This window comes from Chiloscyllium punctatum, chromosome 19 (genome assembly GCF_047496795.1).
Source record: "Chiloscyllium punctatum isolate Juve2018m chromosome 19, sChiPun1.3, whole genome shotgun sequence".
NCBI classification, from domain to species: domain Eukaryota; kingdom Metazoa; phylum Chordata; class Chondrichthyes; order Orectolobiformes; family Hemiscylliidae; genus Chiloscyllium; species Chiloscyllium punctatum.
The window spans coordinates 72,855,136-72,872,338 of NC_092757.1; the positions used below are offsets into that span (position 1 = coordinate 72,855,136).

General features: G+C 39.8%; 1 protein-coding gene across 1 annotated transcript; it reads left to right on the forward strand.

The window, feature by feature from the left end:
- The first annotated feature begins 1,430 nt into the window (after positions 1 to 1,430).
- Positions 1,431 to 16,649, forward strand: mrm1 (mitochondrial rRNA methyltransferase 1 homolog (S. cerevisiae)). Its single transcript, XM_072589669.1, has 6 exons — positions 1,431 to 1,563; positions 5,784 to 6,718; positions 13,851 to 13,944; positions 14,041 to 14,161; positions 15,684 to 15,803; positions 16,498 to 16,649. Exons 2-6 carry the CDS (start codon positions 5,808 to 5,810, stop codon positions 16,539 to 16,541), a joined length of 1,290 nt encoding a protein of 429 aa, XP_072445770.1. The 5' UTR covers positions 1,431 to 1,563; positions 5,784 to 5,807; the 3' UTR covers positions 16,542 to 16,649.
- The last annotated feature ends 554 nt before the right edge of the window (positions 16,650 to 17,203 follow it).

Genomic DNA, 17,203 nt, shown 5'->3' on the forward strand with positions numbered 1-17,203 from the left:
CAGTATCTGCTGTCCTTACTTTCACGCCTGGGATGTTTTTCATTGGAGGATAGGAGGTTGAGAGATGATCTGATAATTTATAAAATTAGCGATGTAGATACTGGAAGCAGGTTTGCTCACTGAGCTGGAAGGTTCATTTCCAGACCTACTAGGTAACATCTTCAGTGGATGTGGGTACAATTGCAACGTTTAAAAGACATTTGGATGGGTAGTACCAGGAGCAGGCAGGTGGGATTGGTTTAGTTTGGGATCATGTTCGGCATAGACTGGTTGGGCCGAAGGGTCTTTCTCTGTGCTGTATGTCTTTTGATTCTAATGGGTTGAAGGGGGGGTAACATTGTAATCCATAATGCCTGGATACAAACTGTGGGGAAAGCACTGAATCCTTTTCTGAGGGGCACTTGGGTCCCAGTTGTCAGAGGATGTCTGAACAGCTTAATTTTTAAAAAATCTCCTGTTTTTGTTTGATTCGGTGCAGTGCTTAAACTGGATATAGCTAAGTGGGATATGTCACTGTAGAGACATACGTGCAGGGCCAACATTTCAGTACCTTCAATGAGGAAAATATCAAACCAAATCAAAAGATTTGGAGATGCTGGTGTTGGACTGGGGTGTACAAAGTTAAAAATCACACAACACCAGGTTAATTGGAAGCACTAGCTTTTGGAGTGCCGCTTCTTCATCAGGTGGTTGTGGGAGGACACAAGTGTAAGACAGACTTTATAGCAAAAATTAACAGTGTGATGTAACTGAAATTATACATTGAAAAATACCTTGTTTGTTAAGTTTTTCATCTGTTGAAATATCATGGTAGTTTCACTTTTTTCATGTGTGAATCACAAAACTTTTTTAAAAGTTTCATGCTCAGGTAAACTAACAATTGGTGTTAGCGAAGAAGTGAAAGTATCATGGTATTTGAACAGATGAAAGATTCAACAGACAATCAAGGTATAATTTCAGTTACATCACACTGTAAACTTTTGCTATAAATTGTGTCTTACAATTGTGTCCTCCACAACCATCTGATGAAGGAACGGCGCTCCAAAAGCTAGTGCTTCCAATTAAACCTGTTGAGCTATAACCTGCTGTTGTGATTTTTTTTAACTTGTACAGATGAAAAGTGGTGTAGAACATTTGAAATCTTCGGTGATGGGCCTAGCTCAACACCTGAACCTAACCGAAGGGGAGAGGGGAAGGAACATGAAAGAGTGTGACTCCAGTCACATGGAAGACGCTGAGAGTAGCAGGGTGTCAGGAAGGTGATTTCCGGGTTGCGCGGTGTCAGGAGCGGAATTTCCGGTTCCGGTCGCGATCCGGGATGGTTGCTAGGTAACCAGGGCCTAGGGGAGTAATGGTGGAGAATGTCACGTGGCTGCAGCGCGTGAGGGCCGCGTGTCTACCCCCCCCCCCCCCCCCCCCGGCTCTAAGTTATGGCGCTGCTCGGCGGGCGGTTTCTCCGAGCGCGCGGGAGTCGGTTAATGGCCGGAGGAGCAGTTTGATTAATCCTCATGGACTGGGTGGCGGAACTAAAGTGTTTCCCTAAACCCCACAAACATTTAAATAGTAAGTTCAGGCCTTTGCATTTTACTGCAGCTGTCCCGGCTCCTGACTTCACCGGGTGTATTATTTATTAATTAATGTCTTTATCGCCTACGAACACCGTTACCTTGCTGTCCTGTCCTGTTCTGGATAATTAACCAGATTTTCAATAGTCAACATTAAAGGATGTTGCAGCGCGGTGGTAGTGTACCTGCCTCTGAGCCAGGAATCCTAGCTTCAAGTTCCACCTGTTCATGAGAAAATATCTCAAAGGTCAGAGTCTGGGTTGATTAACGGGTTATGATTTGGAGATGCCGGTGTTGGACCAGGGTGCACAAAGCTTAAACATCACCCAACACCAGGTTATAGTCCAACAGGTTTATTTGGAAGCACTAGCTTTCGGAGTGACGCCCCTTCATCTGGTGATGAACATCCGGTGAAGGAGCGTCGCTCCGAAAGCTGGTGCTTCCAAATAAACCTGTTGGACTATAACCTGGTGTTGTGTGATGTTCAACGATCAACATGTTGTTTGCGTAATAGCAGGCGTCTGTGGGACAGGCGGTGGAAAGCCATGGGTTGACGTCGCTAGGATTTACCCAGTGAAAGTTGGCAATCCCATTACAGCAGGTGTTTTAAGAGGCATCGTCCACAATCAAAAACTCGTGATGGCTCCCCTTGGAAAGCTCAGGAGGTTGATAAAGGTCTGCCACACACAATGTGATCAGTGGTTACGGGAAGAAGGTCAGAGTTTGACATAGATTTCTGTCCCCCGTGCCCAGTTTATATTGAGAAAAAGGTGGAAAGCCAGGACATGTGATCTATTTCGACAAAGTTATCAGGGTGCCTCACGAAAAACCAGCACTGTCCTGGTTCTTTGGGTTTTCTGCAGTTGGCAGATGCTGTCTTCATGTCACGTGTAAACAAGATGAGATGTAAAGTATCCCATTTCCCAACTTCTCCAATCTCCTGTTTCTTTCGCGATCAGTAATTTTGCAGATGATACAAAAACTGGTGGGCTGCTTAATAATGAGGTTATAGGAAAATATAGGCAAATCAGTGGAAAAACAGGATAATTGTGAACTGATGCACTTGGACAGAACAATCAAAGCAGAGGGATACACAGTGAATGTTTGAACTCTAGGAAGTACCAAGGATTAGAGTGACTTTGGGGTTTGTGTTTATACACCGGTCTCTTTAATGTGTTAAGATAGGTGGATAAAGTGGTTAAGAAGGCAGATAGTATACTTGCCTTTATTAGGCAAGGCATAAGAGTTTAAGAGCTGGGAGGTTATGCTGGAACTCTAGAAAACTAGAGCTAGAGTGTTATGTGCAGTTCTGGACTGAACATTATTGGAGGAATGTGAGGAGAGGAAGGCACTGGTTTAGAGGAGATTTAACAAAATGTTGGGCTGGAGAGTTTCAGTTATGAAGAGGTTGGACAGACTGGGATTGGTTTCTTCGCAGAGGTGATTGAGGAGGATATCATTGAAATGTAAAAAATTTTGAAGGTTTTAGATAGGATAGACAGAAAGAAACTTTTGATGGAGGAGTCATTAACCGGGCATAGTTTAAAGGTAAGGGAATCGAGGGAGAAAGTAGGAGAATGGGGTTGAGAAATGTATCAGCCATGATTGAACAGTGGAGCAGACTCAATGGGCTGAATGGCCTAATTTCTGCTCCTGTTTGTTATCGTCTTAAAAGGTTAGAGGAGATGTGAGGAATTTTTTTTTCACCTGGTGGGTGGTGGGAATTTGGAATTTCCAGCCTGTAAGTATGATAGAGGCAAAACCCTCAATGTTTAATAAGTACTTAGATGTGCGCTTGTGATGCCAAAGCATACAAGGCTTTGGGTCGAGTGCTGGAAAATGGGATAGAATAGTTAGGTAGTTGTTTTTGACTGGCACGGACACAAAGGATGAAAAGGCCATTTTCTGGGCAATAGATCATTATGACTTAAGGATGCAGTTTTTAGCACCTCCCAAACCTGCACCTGCCTGCCTTTGCAGCACTAAAATGACCCCGAACAAAATCAAAAGTTATCATCTGGTTGTTACTGTGCTACATGCATTGTCTCCTCCTATTCTTCTTCACCTCTCTTCAGCCTTTGAAATGGTTGAGAGCACAGTGCATCATCTATTGGACAGCTCAGTTCCACTGCCTTTCTTTTCTTTACCGTCTTGGCCATCTAATTATATGTGGAGAATTTCCTGTGTTAGCTCCTTTTCCCACACCCACACTTTCTCTGGAGTTTGCCATGAATCTAGCTCTCCCTTTTCCTCATCTACATTCCTACATTATGCGAATGCATCAGGTCAGTTTACAACTATATACTGGTGGCACACAATTCTACCTAACCTTCACCAAGTGCAATCCCTCTCCACTCCCTCTTTGTTTTCAGACTGGTTATCCAATGCCAAGTCTTGGATAGGCCAGAATTTTCTTCAACACCTGGAAAAATCAAAACCATTGTTTTAACCTTCCCTCTTTTCTTGAATGACATTTTGTCAATGCTAATTCAATCATTCTTTGAGCCAAGCCAGACTGTTCAATTTCTGATGTGCTTGGCCCCAGATCTCCTCCATTGCCAAGGAAACTTTTGTCAAATTTCAGGATCATCACCAGCCACTGTCACCGCTGCCTCTGCCAACCTATTTTGCAGTTAACAGCAAAACTTAAGAGTTTGTCTCATTTTAACTGCATCAGTTCTTGAGCCACCAATCAGTTGTTTGAATTCTCAGCCCTTTTAAAATATAAAATAAAAACAGTCTGCCCGTGTCAGTGAGAGGTAACCAAAATACTATTAAATTATTTTTTAAAAAGCCTTGGAATCTAAATAACAACAAATGCTGCCTGTATCAGTGAGAGTTGGAAAAAAAAGTTGTTCTAGCTGTTTGTTGACAGTACTCTTAAAGGTATCATTCTACCATTATTGATCCTAGGTTGTGGAAAGCAATCATTATCTGAATTAGAATGGGGTGCTAAATGCCTGGTGTTGGTTAGAATACTAAATTGAAAGATTATCAGGTTAGGATGGGAAATGGGTGGAGGGGTTAATGAGGGCTAAAGGGCTTAATATTTAAGAGAAACACACTTTCATACTTAATTGTCTTTGTGACCACCTGGGCCAGGGGGCTTGAATCTGTTGCATTCTTGCACTGCCCCTCAATCCCTAGACTTAAAATCAGATCTGTCAGGGGAATTGACCTACTTGATCAGCCTTGGGAATGACAGTCCTACACAGTGTTTGAAAGGGCTTATGGACAGATATTGTGTTTGGGCAAGAGGTAGTAAGTGGAGATTAATGTGGGCAAGTGTGAGATTATTGACCTTGATAAGATGAATGAGCCAATATTCTCAGTTTAGAAGATTGTGAGGTGACCTCAGTCAAATATACAAAGAATCGAGAGCTGTTTTTGATGTTAAAGTGTCTGGAAACAGAGTGCATAGTTTCAGAATAAAGAGTTTCTTATTTAGGGTTAGCCATTATTTACTCAGATGGTTGTGAATTTTAGAAATGTCCTATCCCAATGGTATATGAATACTCACTCATTGAATATATTTATTGTTGAAAGCAATAGATTTTTGGATACAAGAGAACAGATGGATATATGGATCAGGTGGGAAAGTAGCATTGTGATCGAAGATCAACAGTGATTTTATTGAATGGCAGGACTGACTCAAGTGGCTGATGGTTGCTCTTGGTCCTGTTTTGTATTTTCTTATGATATATTGTCATTCTAATTTGGAATCTAAACTCTCTTCTTTCTTTCTCTGCTTTCCCCCTGAGAAAAACAACTCTATTGTAGTGTTAGTCTGCCCTGATTGACACTGGAGGGCAATCCCTGAGTGCCAATTGCTTTCTTGGTTGCTACTTTATGTGGCAGACTAGTAACTATTTTGAGGGTATTTTACTTTTTTAGGCATTGTATGCAAAGCAAGACTTTATTCCCACCTAAAATTCTCTCTCTGTGTACATTGGGTAGCATCAAGCACTAAATTGTCATTGGAATGGTAACTAGTCACTTTAACCTTCCCAGCTAAGAGCATGAGTCAGCTTGCTACATCCAAATTACTGGTTGAAATAAATTGTCTGCACAGACAAGAAATCAAACCTTGGGCCTTCTAGATAATATGATTTGGGTACTACATTTAGTGATGCATTTACTTACTGGGCTGTCACTGTTCTTTCAGCAAAGAGTATCTGTATATATAGTGGCTTGACAGAAACAATTTGCTTTTGACAGGTGGAGTTTTTAAAACAGGCAGCAATGTTATCTGTTATGTCAAACGAAGCTGCCAGGTGCCTGAGGAGGAGTCTCAGGCAGTTTTCCTGGTTATGGTTTGTTCATCGTTGTAGCTGCAAAAGGGAAATATCCAACGACAGTACATCAGTCAAACAGAAGCCCACAGTTAAATCTGAGAAGACATTTAAGTCAAGTAAGAGTCATGAACACGACTTCAATAAGGCAGACTTGGATGTTAAAGGTAATGCAGAGAGATTAACTGAGTTCCCAAAGAACTTCCACGGGTCTGCTACATTGAAAGTGATAAAAAGACCAGCAATGAATCTTTCCACTGGAACTTCAAGAAAACGAAATAATGCTAGTTTTATTTTGCCATCTCAAAACCCTTCTAAAGTCATACATACACAATTGAACTTGAAACCTAGTCATGTCCGCAACTTGGAATTTCTCAACCTTAGAAATGATGATTTTACGAACAGAAAAATGTCAAAGATTTCTCCATTCATTGAAAGAAAGCCAAATTCAGAGATATTGTTTGGCATTGCACCTTGTAACTTGGCCCTTTCCCAATTGCGTAGAAAGATTTTCAGACTGTTTGTGAAAGAAAATCGAAGTCAGCGAGCTGAAATGCAGCAAATCTATCAGCGAGTAAGGGAAATCGGAGTGCCAGTACATCAGGTGATGAGAAAGGTTCTTGACAGGCTATGTAAGAACCAAGTTCACCAAGGTATTTGTCTTGAGGTGACACCTCTGGACTATGTGAAATATGATCAATGCTCTTCAACAGATATTGATGGTTCTGAGTTTGAACACAGTGACAAACCGATTTTGTGGCTGGCATTGGAAGGAATCCAGGATCCCATGAACATGGGAGCTGTGCTTCGTTCAGCTTACTTTCTTGGAGTGGATCTTGTTCTTGTAAGTCAGCACAACAGGTAACTATGAGCCCTTATATTTGAAGTTAACCATTGATTAGCCTTGGGTGTATTACGTTTTAAACCGCTGTTGAACACAATCTGTGAAATGTAATTGGCATTTAAAGATTGTCACAAAATAAATGAAAACCAAACATTAATAAATTAAATTCTTGTTTAATTGGGCGACCGAAGATGGAAGCATAAAGCTTTAGTGCCAGGAGGAATGATGATCTTTTAAATGGATCCTCCGGTTTTGACATCTCTGCGATTCATTCAACTGTTGTGAATAAACGTTAAATCAAGAGTAATCTTGGGATAGGGTATTTTAAATTAGTTATTTACTCAGAGCATCTATAGTACTTTTATCACAAGAATAGCTTTTTGAAAGAAAACAGATGTTTAGATCTTTTATAAATTATACCAATAAGCATCTCATTAGTTTTTGATGGTCATGTTGTAAATGCTGTGTCTGCTTTCACAAAATTGTCCAGCAGGTGGCACTCAAACCCTGTTTATTAAGTAAGAAAGGCGTCTTCTCCAACCCCCTTTGCCGACTGGGCTGGTTCAAAAGTTATTTAAGGAATACCAGCAAGACTTGTTGTCAAGGTGGCATTGTCCCATTTTAGGGGTGTCCATGTATACTTTGTAACAGTGAGGTCAGATAAACAATTTTCTTTGTCATTGAAAATCTACAAATAAATTAGGAGCAAAATTGTTTTTGAATTTGAGTTCTCAGACCTGGTCTGGTATCCATCTGCACAAATGTCATTTTTTGTGTTGAGTGAGTGTTAGTGAAAAAAATTAAATTAGTGAAGATATTTTGAAATGATTGACCTGCGATGAATCACAGTGATGTCAGCAACTGATACTGTTTTATTTAAACCATATCCACGTGTTATTGGTATTATATAGGTCATTTATTGAAAATATTTTCAGCAAATTATTATATTCATTCTAAAACATATTTATTTTGGCATGTTGCATTGTTATAATATAATTTGCATTGTGATATGACCAGGACTGGTCTCAACAGGAGACAGATTTATGGCCATAAACTGAATAAAATCTGTTCCCCTGAAGTGTTTGGCTGGTAATTTTGAACATGTTGTATTGATCCATTTACTGCTAACAAAGTGGCAACTATTCTCACTGAAACTACTCTTGCCTCTAGATTTGAAAGATGTAGACTCAAGTCCCATTGCAGGACTTAACCACGTCATCTGGAAAACCACTTGAGTGTAATATGGAGGGAATACCACAGTTATTGTTATATCTTCGATGAAATGTAAAACTGAGGCATCACAGATATGGAAAATGTCATACAGTCTTTTAAGGAATAGAGTCATACAGTAAGGAAAGAGACCCTTCGGTCCAACTCGTCCGTGCTGACCAGACCTTGTCCCATTTACCAACATTTGGTGTATATCCCTGTAAACCATTCCTGTTTGTATACCCATCCAGGTGCCTTTTAAATGTTGTAATTGTACCCGCCTCAACATGAAACAGTTACCCTTCTGGTCCTTTCTAAATCTTCCCCCCTCACCTCAAACCTATGCCCTTTAGTATTGGACTCCCCCACCATAGGAAAAAGACCTTGGCTAGTCACCCTACCCATGCACCTCATGATTTTATAAAGCTCTGTGGTCACATCACTGACTGTCCAGGGAAAAAAAGCCCCAGCCAATTGAGCCTCTCCCTATAATTCAAATCCTTCAGTCCTGGCAATATCCTTGTAAATGTTTTCTGCACCCTCTCAAGCTTAACAACATCTTTCCTATCGAAGGGTGACCAGAATTGTATGCAGTATTCCAAAAGTGGCCTTATCAATGTCCTGTACAACCGCAACATGACATCCCAACTCCTATACTCCGTGTTCTAACCAATGAAGGCAAGCGTGCCAAACACTTTCTTCACTATCCTGTCTACCTATGACTCCACTTTCAAGGAACTATGCACCTGCATCCCTAGGTCTTTTTGTTCAGCAACACTGCCCAGGGCCCGACTATTAACTGTATAAGTCCTGCTCTGATTTGCCTTGCCAAAATGCATCTCCTCACATTTATCAAAATTAAACTCCAACTTCCATTCTTCGATCTACTGGCCCATCTGGTCAAGGTCTCATTGTACTTTGACTTAATGTTCTTCGCTGTCCACTATACCATCTATTTTGGTGTCATCTGCAAACTTACGAACCATATCTCCTGCATTCACATCCAAATAATTTATATAAATAATGAAAAGCAGTGGACCCAGAATGATCTCTGCAGCACACTGCTAGTCACAAGCCTCTAGTCAGAAAAGCAATCCTCTATCACTACTCTCTGTTTCTTACCTTCAAGCCAATTTTGTATCCAACTAGTTAGGTCCCCCAGATCCCATGTGATCTATCATTACTAACCAATCTACTGTGTGGAGCCTTGACAGACACTTTGCTGAAGTCTGTATAGACAACATTGACTGCACTGCCTTTGTCACTTCTTCAAAAAATTCAATCAAGTTAGTGAGACACAGTTTCCCATGTGTAAAGCCATGTTGAGTATCCCTAATTAGTCCTTGCCTTTCCAAATCTCCCAGTTTTCCAAATAATATAATGTCCCACAACTGTTGTCATGAAAACAGAGTAACTCATAATCTCATCCATCTTAATGTGGGTTGTGGGATCATGCTGTGCACACATATCAACTTCAGTATACATGAGCACGAATTAGAAACGGAGGTAAGCCATTCAGCCTCTCTTGCTTGCTCCAACATTCAGTAAGTTGAAGGCTGGTCTGATTGTGAATTCAAATCCACATTCCTGCCTAAAGCCAATAACCTTTGACTCCCATGTTCAGGAAGAACCTGTTCACCTCTGCCATAAAGGTATTGAGTCGCGTTGTATCCAGCACTCCCTGGGGAAAAGAATTCCAAACAGTCACATCCCTCAGAGACAAAAATCCCCCTTAACTATACCTGAAATGGCAGACCATTTGTTTTTAAAGTATGTCCTTTATTTTTTATCTTTCTCACAATGGGAAGCATCTTTTCTGCATCGACCCTGTCAAGTCCCTTCCTGATCCTGTGTGTTTCTCTAAGATCACCTCTTGATCTTCAAAACAGCAGTGGATGCAGGCACAGCTTGCTCAACCTTCGCTCGTAAGGCAACCCCAACCACACCTCCACTTCCAATTGCAAGAACCAGTGAATTAGTTGAGTGAAGCTTCTCTGAACTGCTTTTAATGCACTTACTGACCTCCATAAATAAGGAGATCAAAACTCTGCAAATATTCCCGATGTCTCACCAATGCCATAGTCAACTGTAGTAAAACTTTGAGATTACTTTCCCCTTGCAATAAATAACAATGTGCCATTTGCTTTCTGGATCACTTGCATAGCAACTTTCTTATGATTAATTTACTGAGACACACACAGTTCTTTGTACCTCAGAGTTCTGCAATCTCTCTATGTATATAATTTGTTGCTTCTAAACTTCCTGACAGAATGGACCTTTTCCCACATTATAAACCACCTGTCAGAGTTTTGCTCAGTCACTAACTATATCCCTTAGCAGATTCACAATGTACTCGTCCCAACTCATCTCCTACCCTTGTTTATGTCATTAGCGAGTTTAGCTATTGTACATTTGGTCCCTTCATCCAACTCTTTGATAAAGACTGTAAATAGTTGAGACCCCAGCAATGATCACTGTGGCACTCCACTCGTTGCATCTTGCCACTTTGAAAATGACCCATTTTTGCCCATACGCTGCTTTCTATTAGCCAAGCATTCCTCTATTCTTGCCAACACTTTACTCCATACACAATGAGCGCTTAGTTTGTGTAGGAACCTTTGATGTTGCACCTTGTCAAATAGTTTATGGAAAGCTAAGTACAGTCGATTCACTTCTATCTGTATTGCTTGTAGCTTTCTCAAAAAAACTCCAAAAGAATTAGTGAAGCGGGATTTCCCTTTCACAACATCGTGGTAACTCTACCTGACTGCATTAAGGTTTTCTAAGTATGCTGCTATCACCTTTTTTTAACTGATTCCAACATTTTCTCTTTGTCAGATGTTAAGTTAGCGAGCCTACAGTTTCTTGATTTCTGTCACCCTTCTTTCTTGAACAGTTGAGTCACATTTGCTCTTTTCCAAACTGACGGGACATTTTCTAGAATTCAGAAAAATTAAAACTAACGCATCTACTACCTCAGCAGCCTTGTCTGTTAAAACCCTAAGATGAAATCTGTCAGGGCCAGGGCATATGTCAGATTTTAGCTGTAAGAATTTTTTCAGCACCCTTTCTCTACTAATTGTAATTGTTTTAAGTTCCTCATTCCCTTTTACCTTTTAAGTCACAGTCATTTTTGGAATGTCATTCGTATGGTCCACAGTGAAGACAGGCAGAAGATAAATGTTCAGTTCATCTGCTCGTTCCATATTTTCCATTGTTCTTGAGAGGACCAGTTCTCATGTTCCTTCCTATTTCACCTCTCGAATCTCTGACTACCCATTGTTATATTTGTAGCTAGTTTCCTTCTATGTTCTAATTTCTCTTTCCTTATTAATCTTATAGTCATGCTTTGTCTGCTGTATTCTGTTCCAAATTCTGAACTGCCACACCTCTGCAGAATTTTTTTTCAGTTTGCTATTACCTTTAACTTCCTTAGTTCACCAAAGCTAGTGCACTCTTCCTTTAGAATCCTCTTTTTTTTAAAAACTGTGTATTTTCTCCATATTCTGAAATAGCTTATTGAGTGTCCACCACTAAATCTTTTTCCTGATGAAGGGCTTATGCCCAAAACATCAACTCTCCTGCTCCTCGGATGCTGCCTGACCTGCTGTGCTTTTTCTAGGGCCACTTTTTTTTTTGACACTATATCTCTTCTGGCCTAAACTTAATTTAGTTTCCAATTTACTTTAGACACTTTTGTCTTTATTTCCTCAATTCCCCTGTGTAACTAACTAATCTTGGATCCACTCTGGGTCTGGTCACTGACCTCTAGTTGGCTCTAGAACATGTTGCTGTCAGAAACTGTCCCAAAAACACTGTGCATGACATTCAGGCTGCTAATGGCAATTCGATTAACCCTATCTAGATGTGGATTAAAATTTCCTATAATTGGTGCTATACCTTTCTCACAATCCCCTAATATTTCTTTCTGTGCCCTGTCCCATAGGGCGATGGGTGGGCAGGGTGAAGGCATGTACCATTCGTTCAAGAGTGATTTCTTAAAATTATTATTTCTCACCTTTACGCAAACTGACTTTACATCCTGATCTCTTCAAACAAGGTAATCTCTCTCAAATGTTCCAATGGCAACTGTAATGAACAGATCCCTTCATATTTACATAGCTTCCTGTCATTTCTACATGTCATGTGCCCTTGAATATTTGGGTCCCAGTCTTTGTGATAGTAATAGTTATAGCTCAAACACACATTGTGTATTTACTATACATTTATGATATAAATAATACTATTTCTTATACCTACTTCAGCAGAATCTCTTTCCTCCAATTATGCCATTGGCATCAGTGTCCAGTCCCAATCAGATATCCCAAACCCTGACACTGAGCAGGTAACACAGTTGTCTGGATTCTCACTTACAGCTTCAGGAAACATAACCTTTCTCCGTAACTATGCTGTTGCCTACTACCACTACATTCCTTTCTGACTATCTCTGCTAGAAAGGCTTCCCATGCCATCGTCCATTTGCTCATTCACACAAGCTGCAAGGTCGCTAAACCCGCTAGACAACTTCAAAAGCTGAGGCTCCTTACTCCCAATAGACATTAGTAATTTTAGGGCTTTAGCAGTATTAGCCAAATTATTGTTCAGCCTTACGTATGCAACATATTCACCCATCAATAACATAGTTATCTGTGATGTCATGCTTTAACTGGCATCACCCCCCCCGCCACAAAGTGAGGTAGTTATCAGACTGAGACTCAGTTAAGAGCCCCCAGCCTCTGCCCATCAGCTCAGCCTCAAAGATGCTGCCCCATTCCCCCAGCTCGAGCATAATTAATGGACACTCCCCTGCTCTCATGCTGCTTTTCAAAAAGCAAATCATTAGCTCTGAAACACTTTTTTTTTGGTATTCTGAGGTTGTGAATACCGTTTCTTAATGTCAAGTCTCTTAACAGTTACCTGTTTACTAAGAGTTACAAACAAAACTGATCTACTCCAACATCTTGTTACAAAAATTAGCTGCTGTGTGACACCTTTAACACAGCACTCAAGAAGGTGCTGAGCTTGTATGAACATTATTCATTGAGTTCAGGCAAGATATTGTGCAGACTATACACAGGGCTATCAATTCTTGGAAATCAAAAGAAAAGTTTTTTTTAGATAGAGCCCTTCATGACCACAGGAAATCCCCATGCATTTTACAGATAATGAAATAGTTTAGAAACGTAGTCACTGCTGTAGCAAAGGAAATGCAGTAGCCAATTTGCGCACCGCAAGCGCTCTGACAAACAGCATGTTGTTCATGACTAAATCTATTGCTTTGATGTCAGTGGGAGGATAAAAATTACCAGGATTACTTGGATAACCGCATTTTTTTTTTCAAAAGTAGTGCCATGAAATCTTATTTGCCCTTCAGAATTTGGCATGAATTTCATGTCTCATCTGAACTGTAGACTGTAACACAATAGGATGTAGGAGCAGACGTAGGTCATTCAGCCCATTGAGTCTGCTGTGCCATTCAAAGAGATCGTGGCTGATTTGAAAATCCTCAACCCCACTTCCCTGCCTTTTCCCTATAACCCTTGATTCCCTTACTGTTTGAGAAGCTGATTAGGCCAGCATTGATCTACTTAATGATCCAGTCTCGTTAGCCCTCTACAGTAAAGAATTCTATAGAGTCACTACTCTCTGAGAGAAGAAATTCCTCCTCATTCCTATCTTAAATGCCCAACCCAGTACTAGACTGATATATCAGTTTTGATTTTAGTACTGTAGTCCTGGAGTGGGACTTGAATTTACAACCTTCTGAATCAGCGGTAAGAGTACAACCAGTAGCACCACAGCTGACAATAGCTGTATATTTTAAGTGTGAATCATATATCTGGTAAATGAAGAAATGTACAAAATGGAGATTCATTGTCCAGAGAAACTTTGCATATTTTTTGCTTATTTTGCTAATGTTCATTTTGTATTATCTTCCAGTTGTTCTCTAACACCAACTGTGAGCAAAGCTAGTGCTGGAGTTCTTGAAGTTATGACTATCTATTGCACTTCTAGTTTACCTCAACTACTAACGGTAACAGAAATTTAGACTTTGAACATTGACATTACCTTCGGAGTGTTTCTAAATAATTTTACAATAGCACTGTTGTCTTCTTTAACTTACATACAGGCAAAAGCAGCCCAAGGCTGGCAAATAGTGGGAACCGTTGGAAAGTCTACAGAGGCTACCTTTGCACCAGTCATTCCCTGTGCAGAATTCCAGTGGAGGCAACAGACGATTCTGGTTCTGGGTAGCGTAAAATGGCTGCTTAATTTGCAAGTGTTGGACAGAAATTGTGGTTAAAATTGTATGGCAATAAATTGAATGTTTAGACTTTACATTCAAACCTGATGAAATGATACCCTACTGCGGAGGATTACTCTGTGTGAAAATGTGTACATAAAATATTTCTTTGTTCAATTTATATGAACAATTTATGCCTTTTTAAAAGTGATGCAACTACAAAAAAGTGCCATTTGTGAGTGACAAAGGATGTGGCAGACAACAGGAAAGTGGAGTTAATACAATAGTGAGAAACCCATGATCTTGTGAAGGGTGGTGCAGGCTGGTGGAGCCAAGTGGATTACTCCTACACCTAATTCTCATGTTCCCATTTGCTTTCTGTGTACACTGATTCAATGTACAGTTTTATGAAACTGGCTTGTCACAGCTGTATGTACTTTGATATAATTTTTTACTCAAACCACTTGAGCACAAAATCTAGGCTGACAGTATTGAAGGAGTGTTAAATGCTTAGAGCTGCTATATTTTGGATTAGATTTTAAACCAAGTAATTATTTGCTTCGTCAGGTAAACTTATAAGATCCCATTATACTATTCGGGGGAAAAGCAGGGGAGTTCTCCAGATGGCTTGGCCAACTTCTATACTTCAACCAACACCACCAGGAAAGATTACCTGGATCTTTATCTCCAACTTTTCTGGGATCTTAGTTTGCAGTGTAACTGCTGCTATTGTCTGCATTACAACTGTTAGTATACTACAAATGTAATTAAGTGACTTATGAGGTGCTTTGAACTATCCTGTGGATATGGAAAGCAATGTGGAAATGTAAATAATTTTGGATTTCTTTTATGTTTGTCCTTGTGCTGATATGAAATATTACAGGGAAAAGATTGGAGCTGACTGCAGCAATTTGCTTCTGATGTATAAACAAATGGAGATGAGTAAAGGGAGCCTTACTGTGCAGCTGGCTGTGGTATTCCTGACCTGAGTTGTTTGATGTGCGCAAATTGTTCTGCTCTTCAGCTGTCTGAACACAATACTCCCTAGAATGTTTGAGCCAACATTATGATAATTGCACATCAACCAAAAAGCAGCATTTTAGGTTGTGATTTGGGTTCCAATTTGATATCCAAATACATGGATGTAACACTGGTTGCAGCACAACTACAGTTAAAATGTCAAAGCCATTTACTGGCCTTTGTTGAAGCCTTCAATATTGTACACACACTCTTGCCTACACTCACTTAACATTTTGAAATGAACTGCAAGAGAACAGAGTGCATGTCAAAGGCACAGAGTGCTTTTGTCACTGGACGTCAGTGTTGACCAGATTAAATTCAGTTTTCAATATGATTGGGATTTGCAAACTGCTTTACACATTGCAGACAATGATTTCAGAAAGGCAGGAGCAGTAAGCAACCACATTGTTTTTACATGTCCAAATCACTAGCTTTTGCTTTGCATTTAACATTGAGTTTGTTGCAGTTAATTTTACACATGGAAACCATTTTTATCTCCTGAACTACAGGAAATGAAGGTTTTGGCCTTTCTGATGATGTAAGCAGCCTGTGTCATGCAATGCTGACGATACCAGCAGGTAGAGGCTTGCAACCTGGGATTGAATCTTTGAATGTGTCTGTCGCTGCAGGTAATTGTAAGCAAAAGAATTCCACACCAGTTTAGACAGTTGCATTCAGTGTTGTTTTTTCCCCTAATCAGAAACAATAATTGTGCACAATAAGGACCAAATATTATAAAGAATAAATAGAAAGCCTTTGAGCATAACCTTTGCATTGAATAATTTTTGGAAGGATTCTGAACGTTGCCAAACATGCGTTGTGAAAGGTGTAAATTGCAGTTTAATTCAGAGTTGATTTGAAACACTTTTTGCTAACGTGCATTTTATATCAGAGACACACACATTAGTTAATTAACGTGAATGTTTGCCTAGGAGCTTACGTCCTATGTTAATGTAGGCATTACAATCTACTTGCAGCATTCCTGGAATTAAATATTTTATGTAGTTTTGTAGTTTGAGTAGTGGAAATTAATTTACAACTTCTGTTCACAAAAATTGCAACAGATAGTATTTATGAAAGATATAGAACAGGTTAGTATAACTAGAGATGTGTAGCTTGCTTGTGTAATCTCATGCTCAGGATTAGAGCTAGCAGCTACCTCAATGGTTGGACAAGTGGGCCTCTAGGTCACTGATTCACTAGATCCAATCCAATTTGACACCACTTTGAAACTCAATATTTTTCAATAAAGGTAATTGGGTTCTTGTTCTCCCAGTTATGTTTTGTTGTCGTGACTTGATTTTCCTTATTTTCTTCTTTCAGGAATTCTCTTACATGGTATAGCCAGCAAGAGAATGAAAACATGACAAAGGCATATCTCCTTATGCTGGTCTCCCACACTTTTACACTTGCTTTAAATCTGGAAATAGTTTGGTGGTTGTCTGTAATAAAGCTTCCTGACTGGACAAATTTAAGTGCTGTGTAATTTGTAGTTCACTCTTATCATGTGAACCCAACAGTTATAGAATAAATAATGCTGCTTTATAGACTGACCCTTGTAGAAATGGTGTTCGAATGTAAATGATTATTTGTATAATTGTGACCATCTGCTTGGGTTATGTTTTGACTTCTACCTTCCCTACTCTGTGGGGAATTTACCTGCAAATTCCTTTGTGTGATATTGTATATTGCAACCGGTTGGGCATTAACTGTGGGAATAATGCTAATAATCAGGAACTTGCAAAGATTGCAATGAATGTGGAACATATTTCTTAAAAGGAATGTATGCATTATAATAAAATCTATGGCACAGAAATGGCCATTCAGCTCAATGGATTTGAGCCCCACACAAGCCTCATTACGCTGTACTCCATCAAACTCTTATCAACGTACTCTTTTATTCCTTTTCCCATCATGTGTGTCTACCTTCCCGTGAGACAAACCTGTCAACATACTTTGTATATTTAATATTTGATAACTTCAGAATACTTTTTAAGTTACATTTTCAGTAACAGTCTGGATCACTCCA

What these genes read in the sequence shown, in the direction of transcription:
- mrm1 (XM_072589669.1), top strand. Translation starts at nt 5,808, where the DNA reads ATGTTATCTGTTATGTCAAACGAAGCTGCCAGGTGCCTGAGGAGGAGT. An exon ending in CTTGTAAGTCAGCACAACAG is followed by an intron (nt 6,719 to 13,850) that starts GTAACTATGAGC and finishes ATTATCTTCCAG; the next exon opens with TTGTTCTCTAACACCAACTG. An exon ending in GAATGTGTCTGTCGCTGCAG is followed by an intron (nt 15,804 to 16,497) that starts GTAATTGTAAGC and finishes TTCTTCTTTCAG; the next exon opens with GAATTCTCTTACATGGTATA.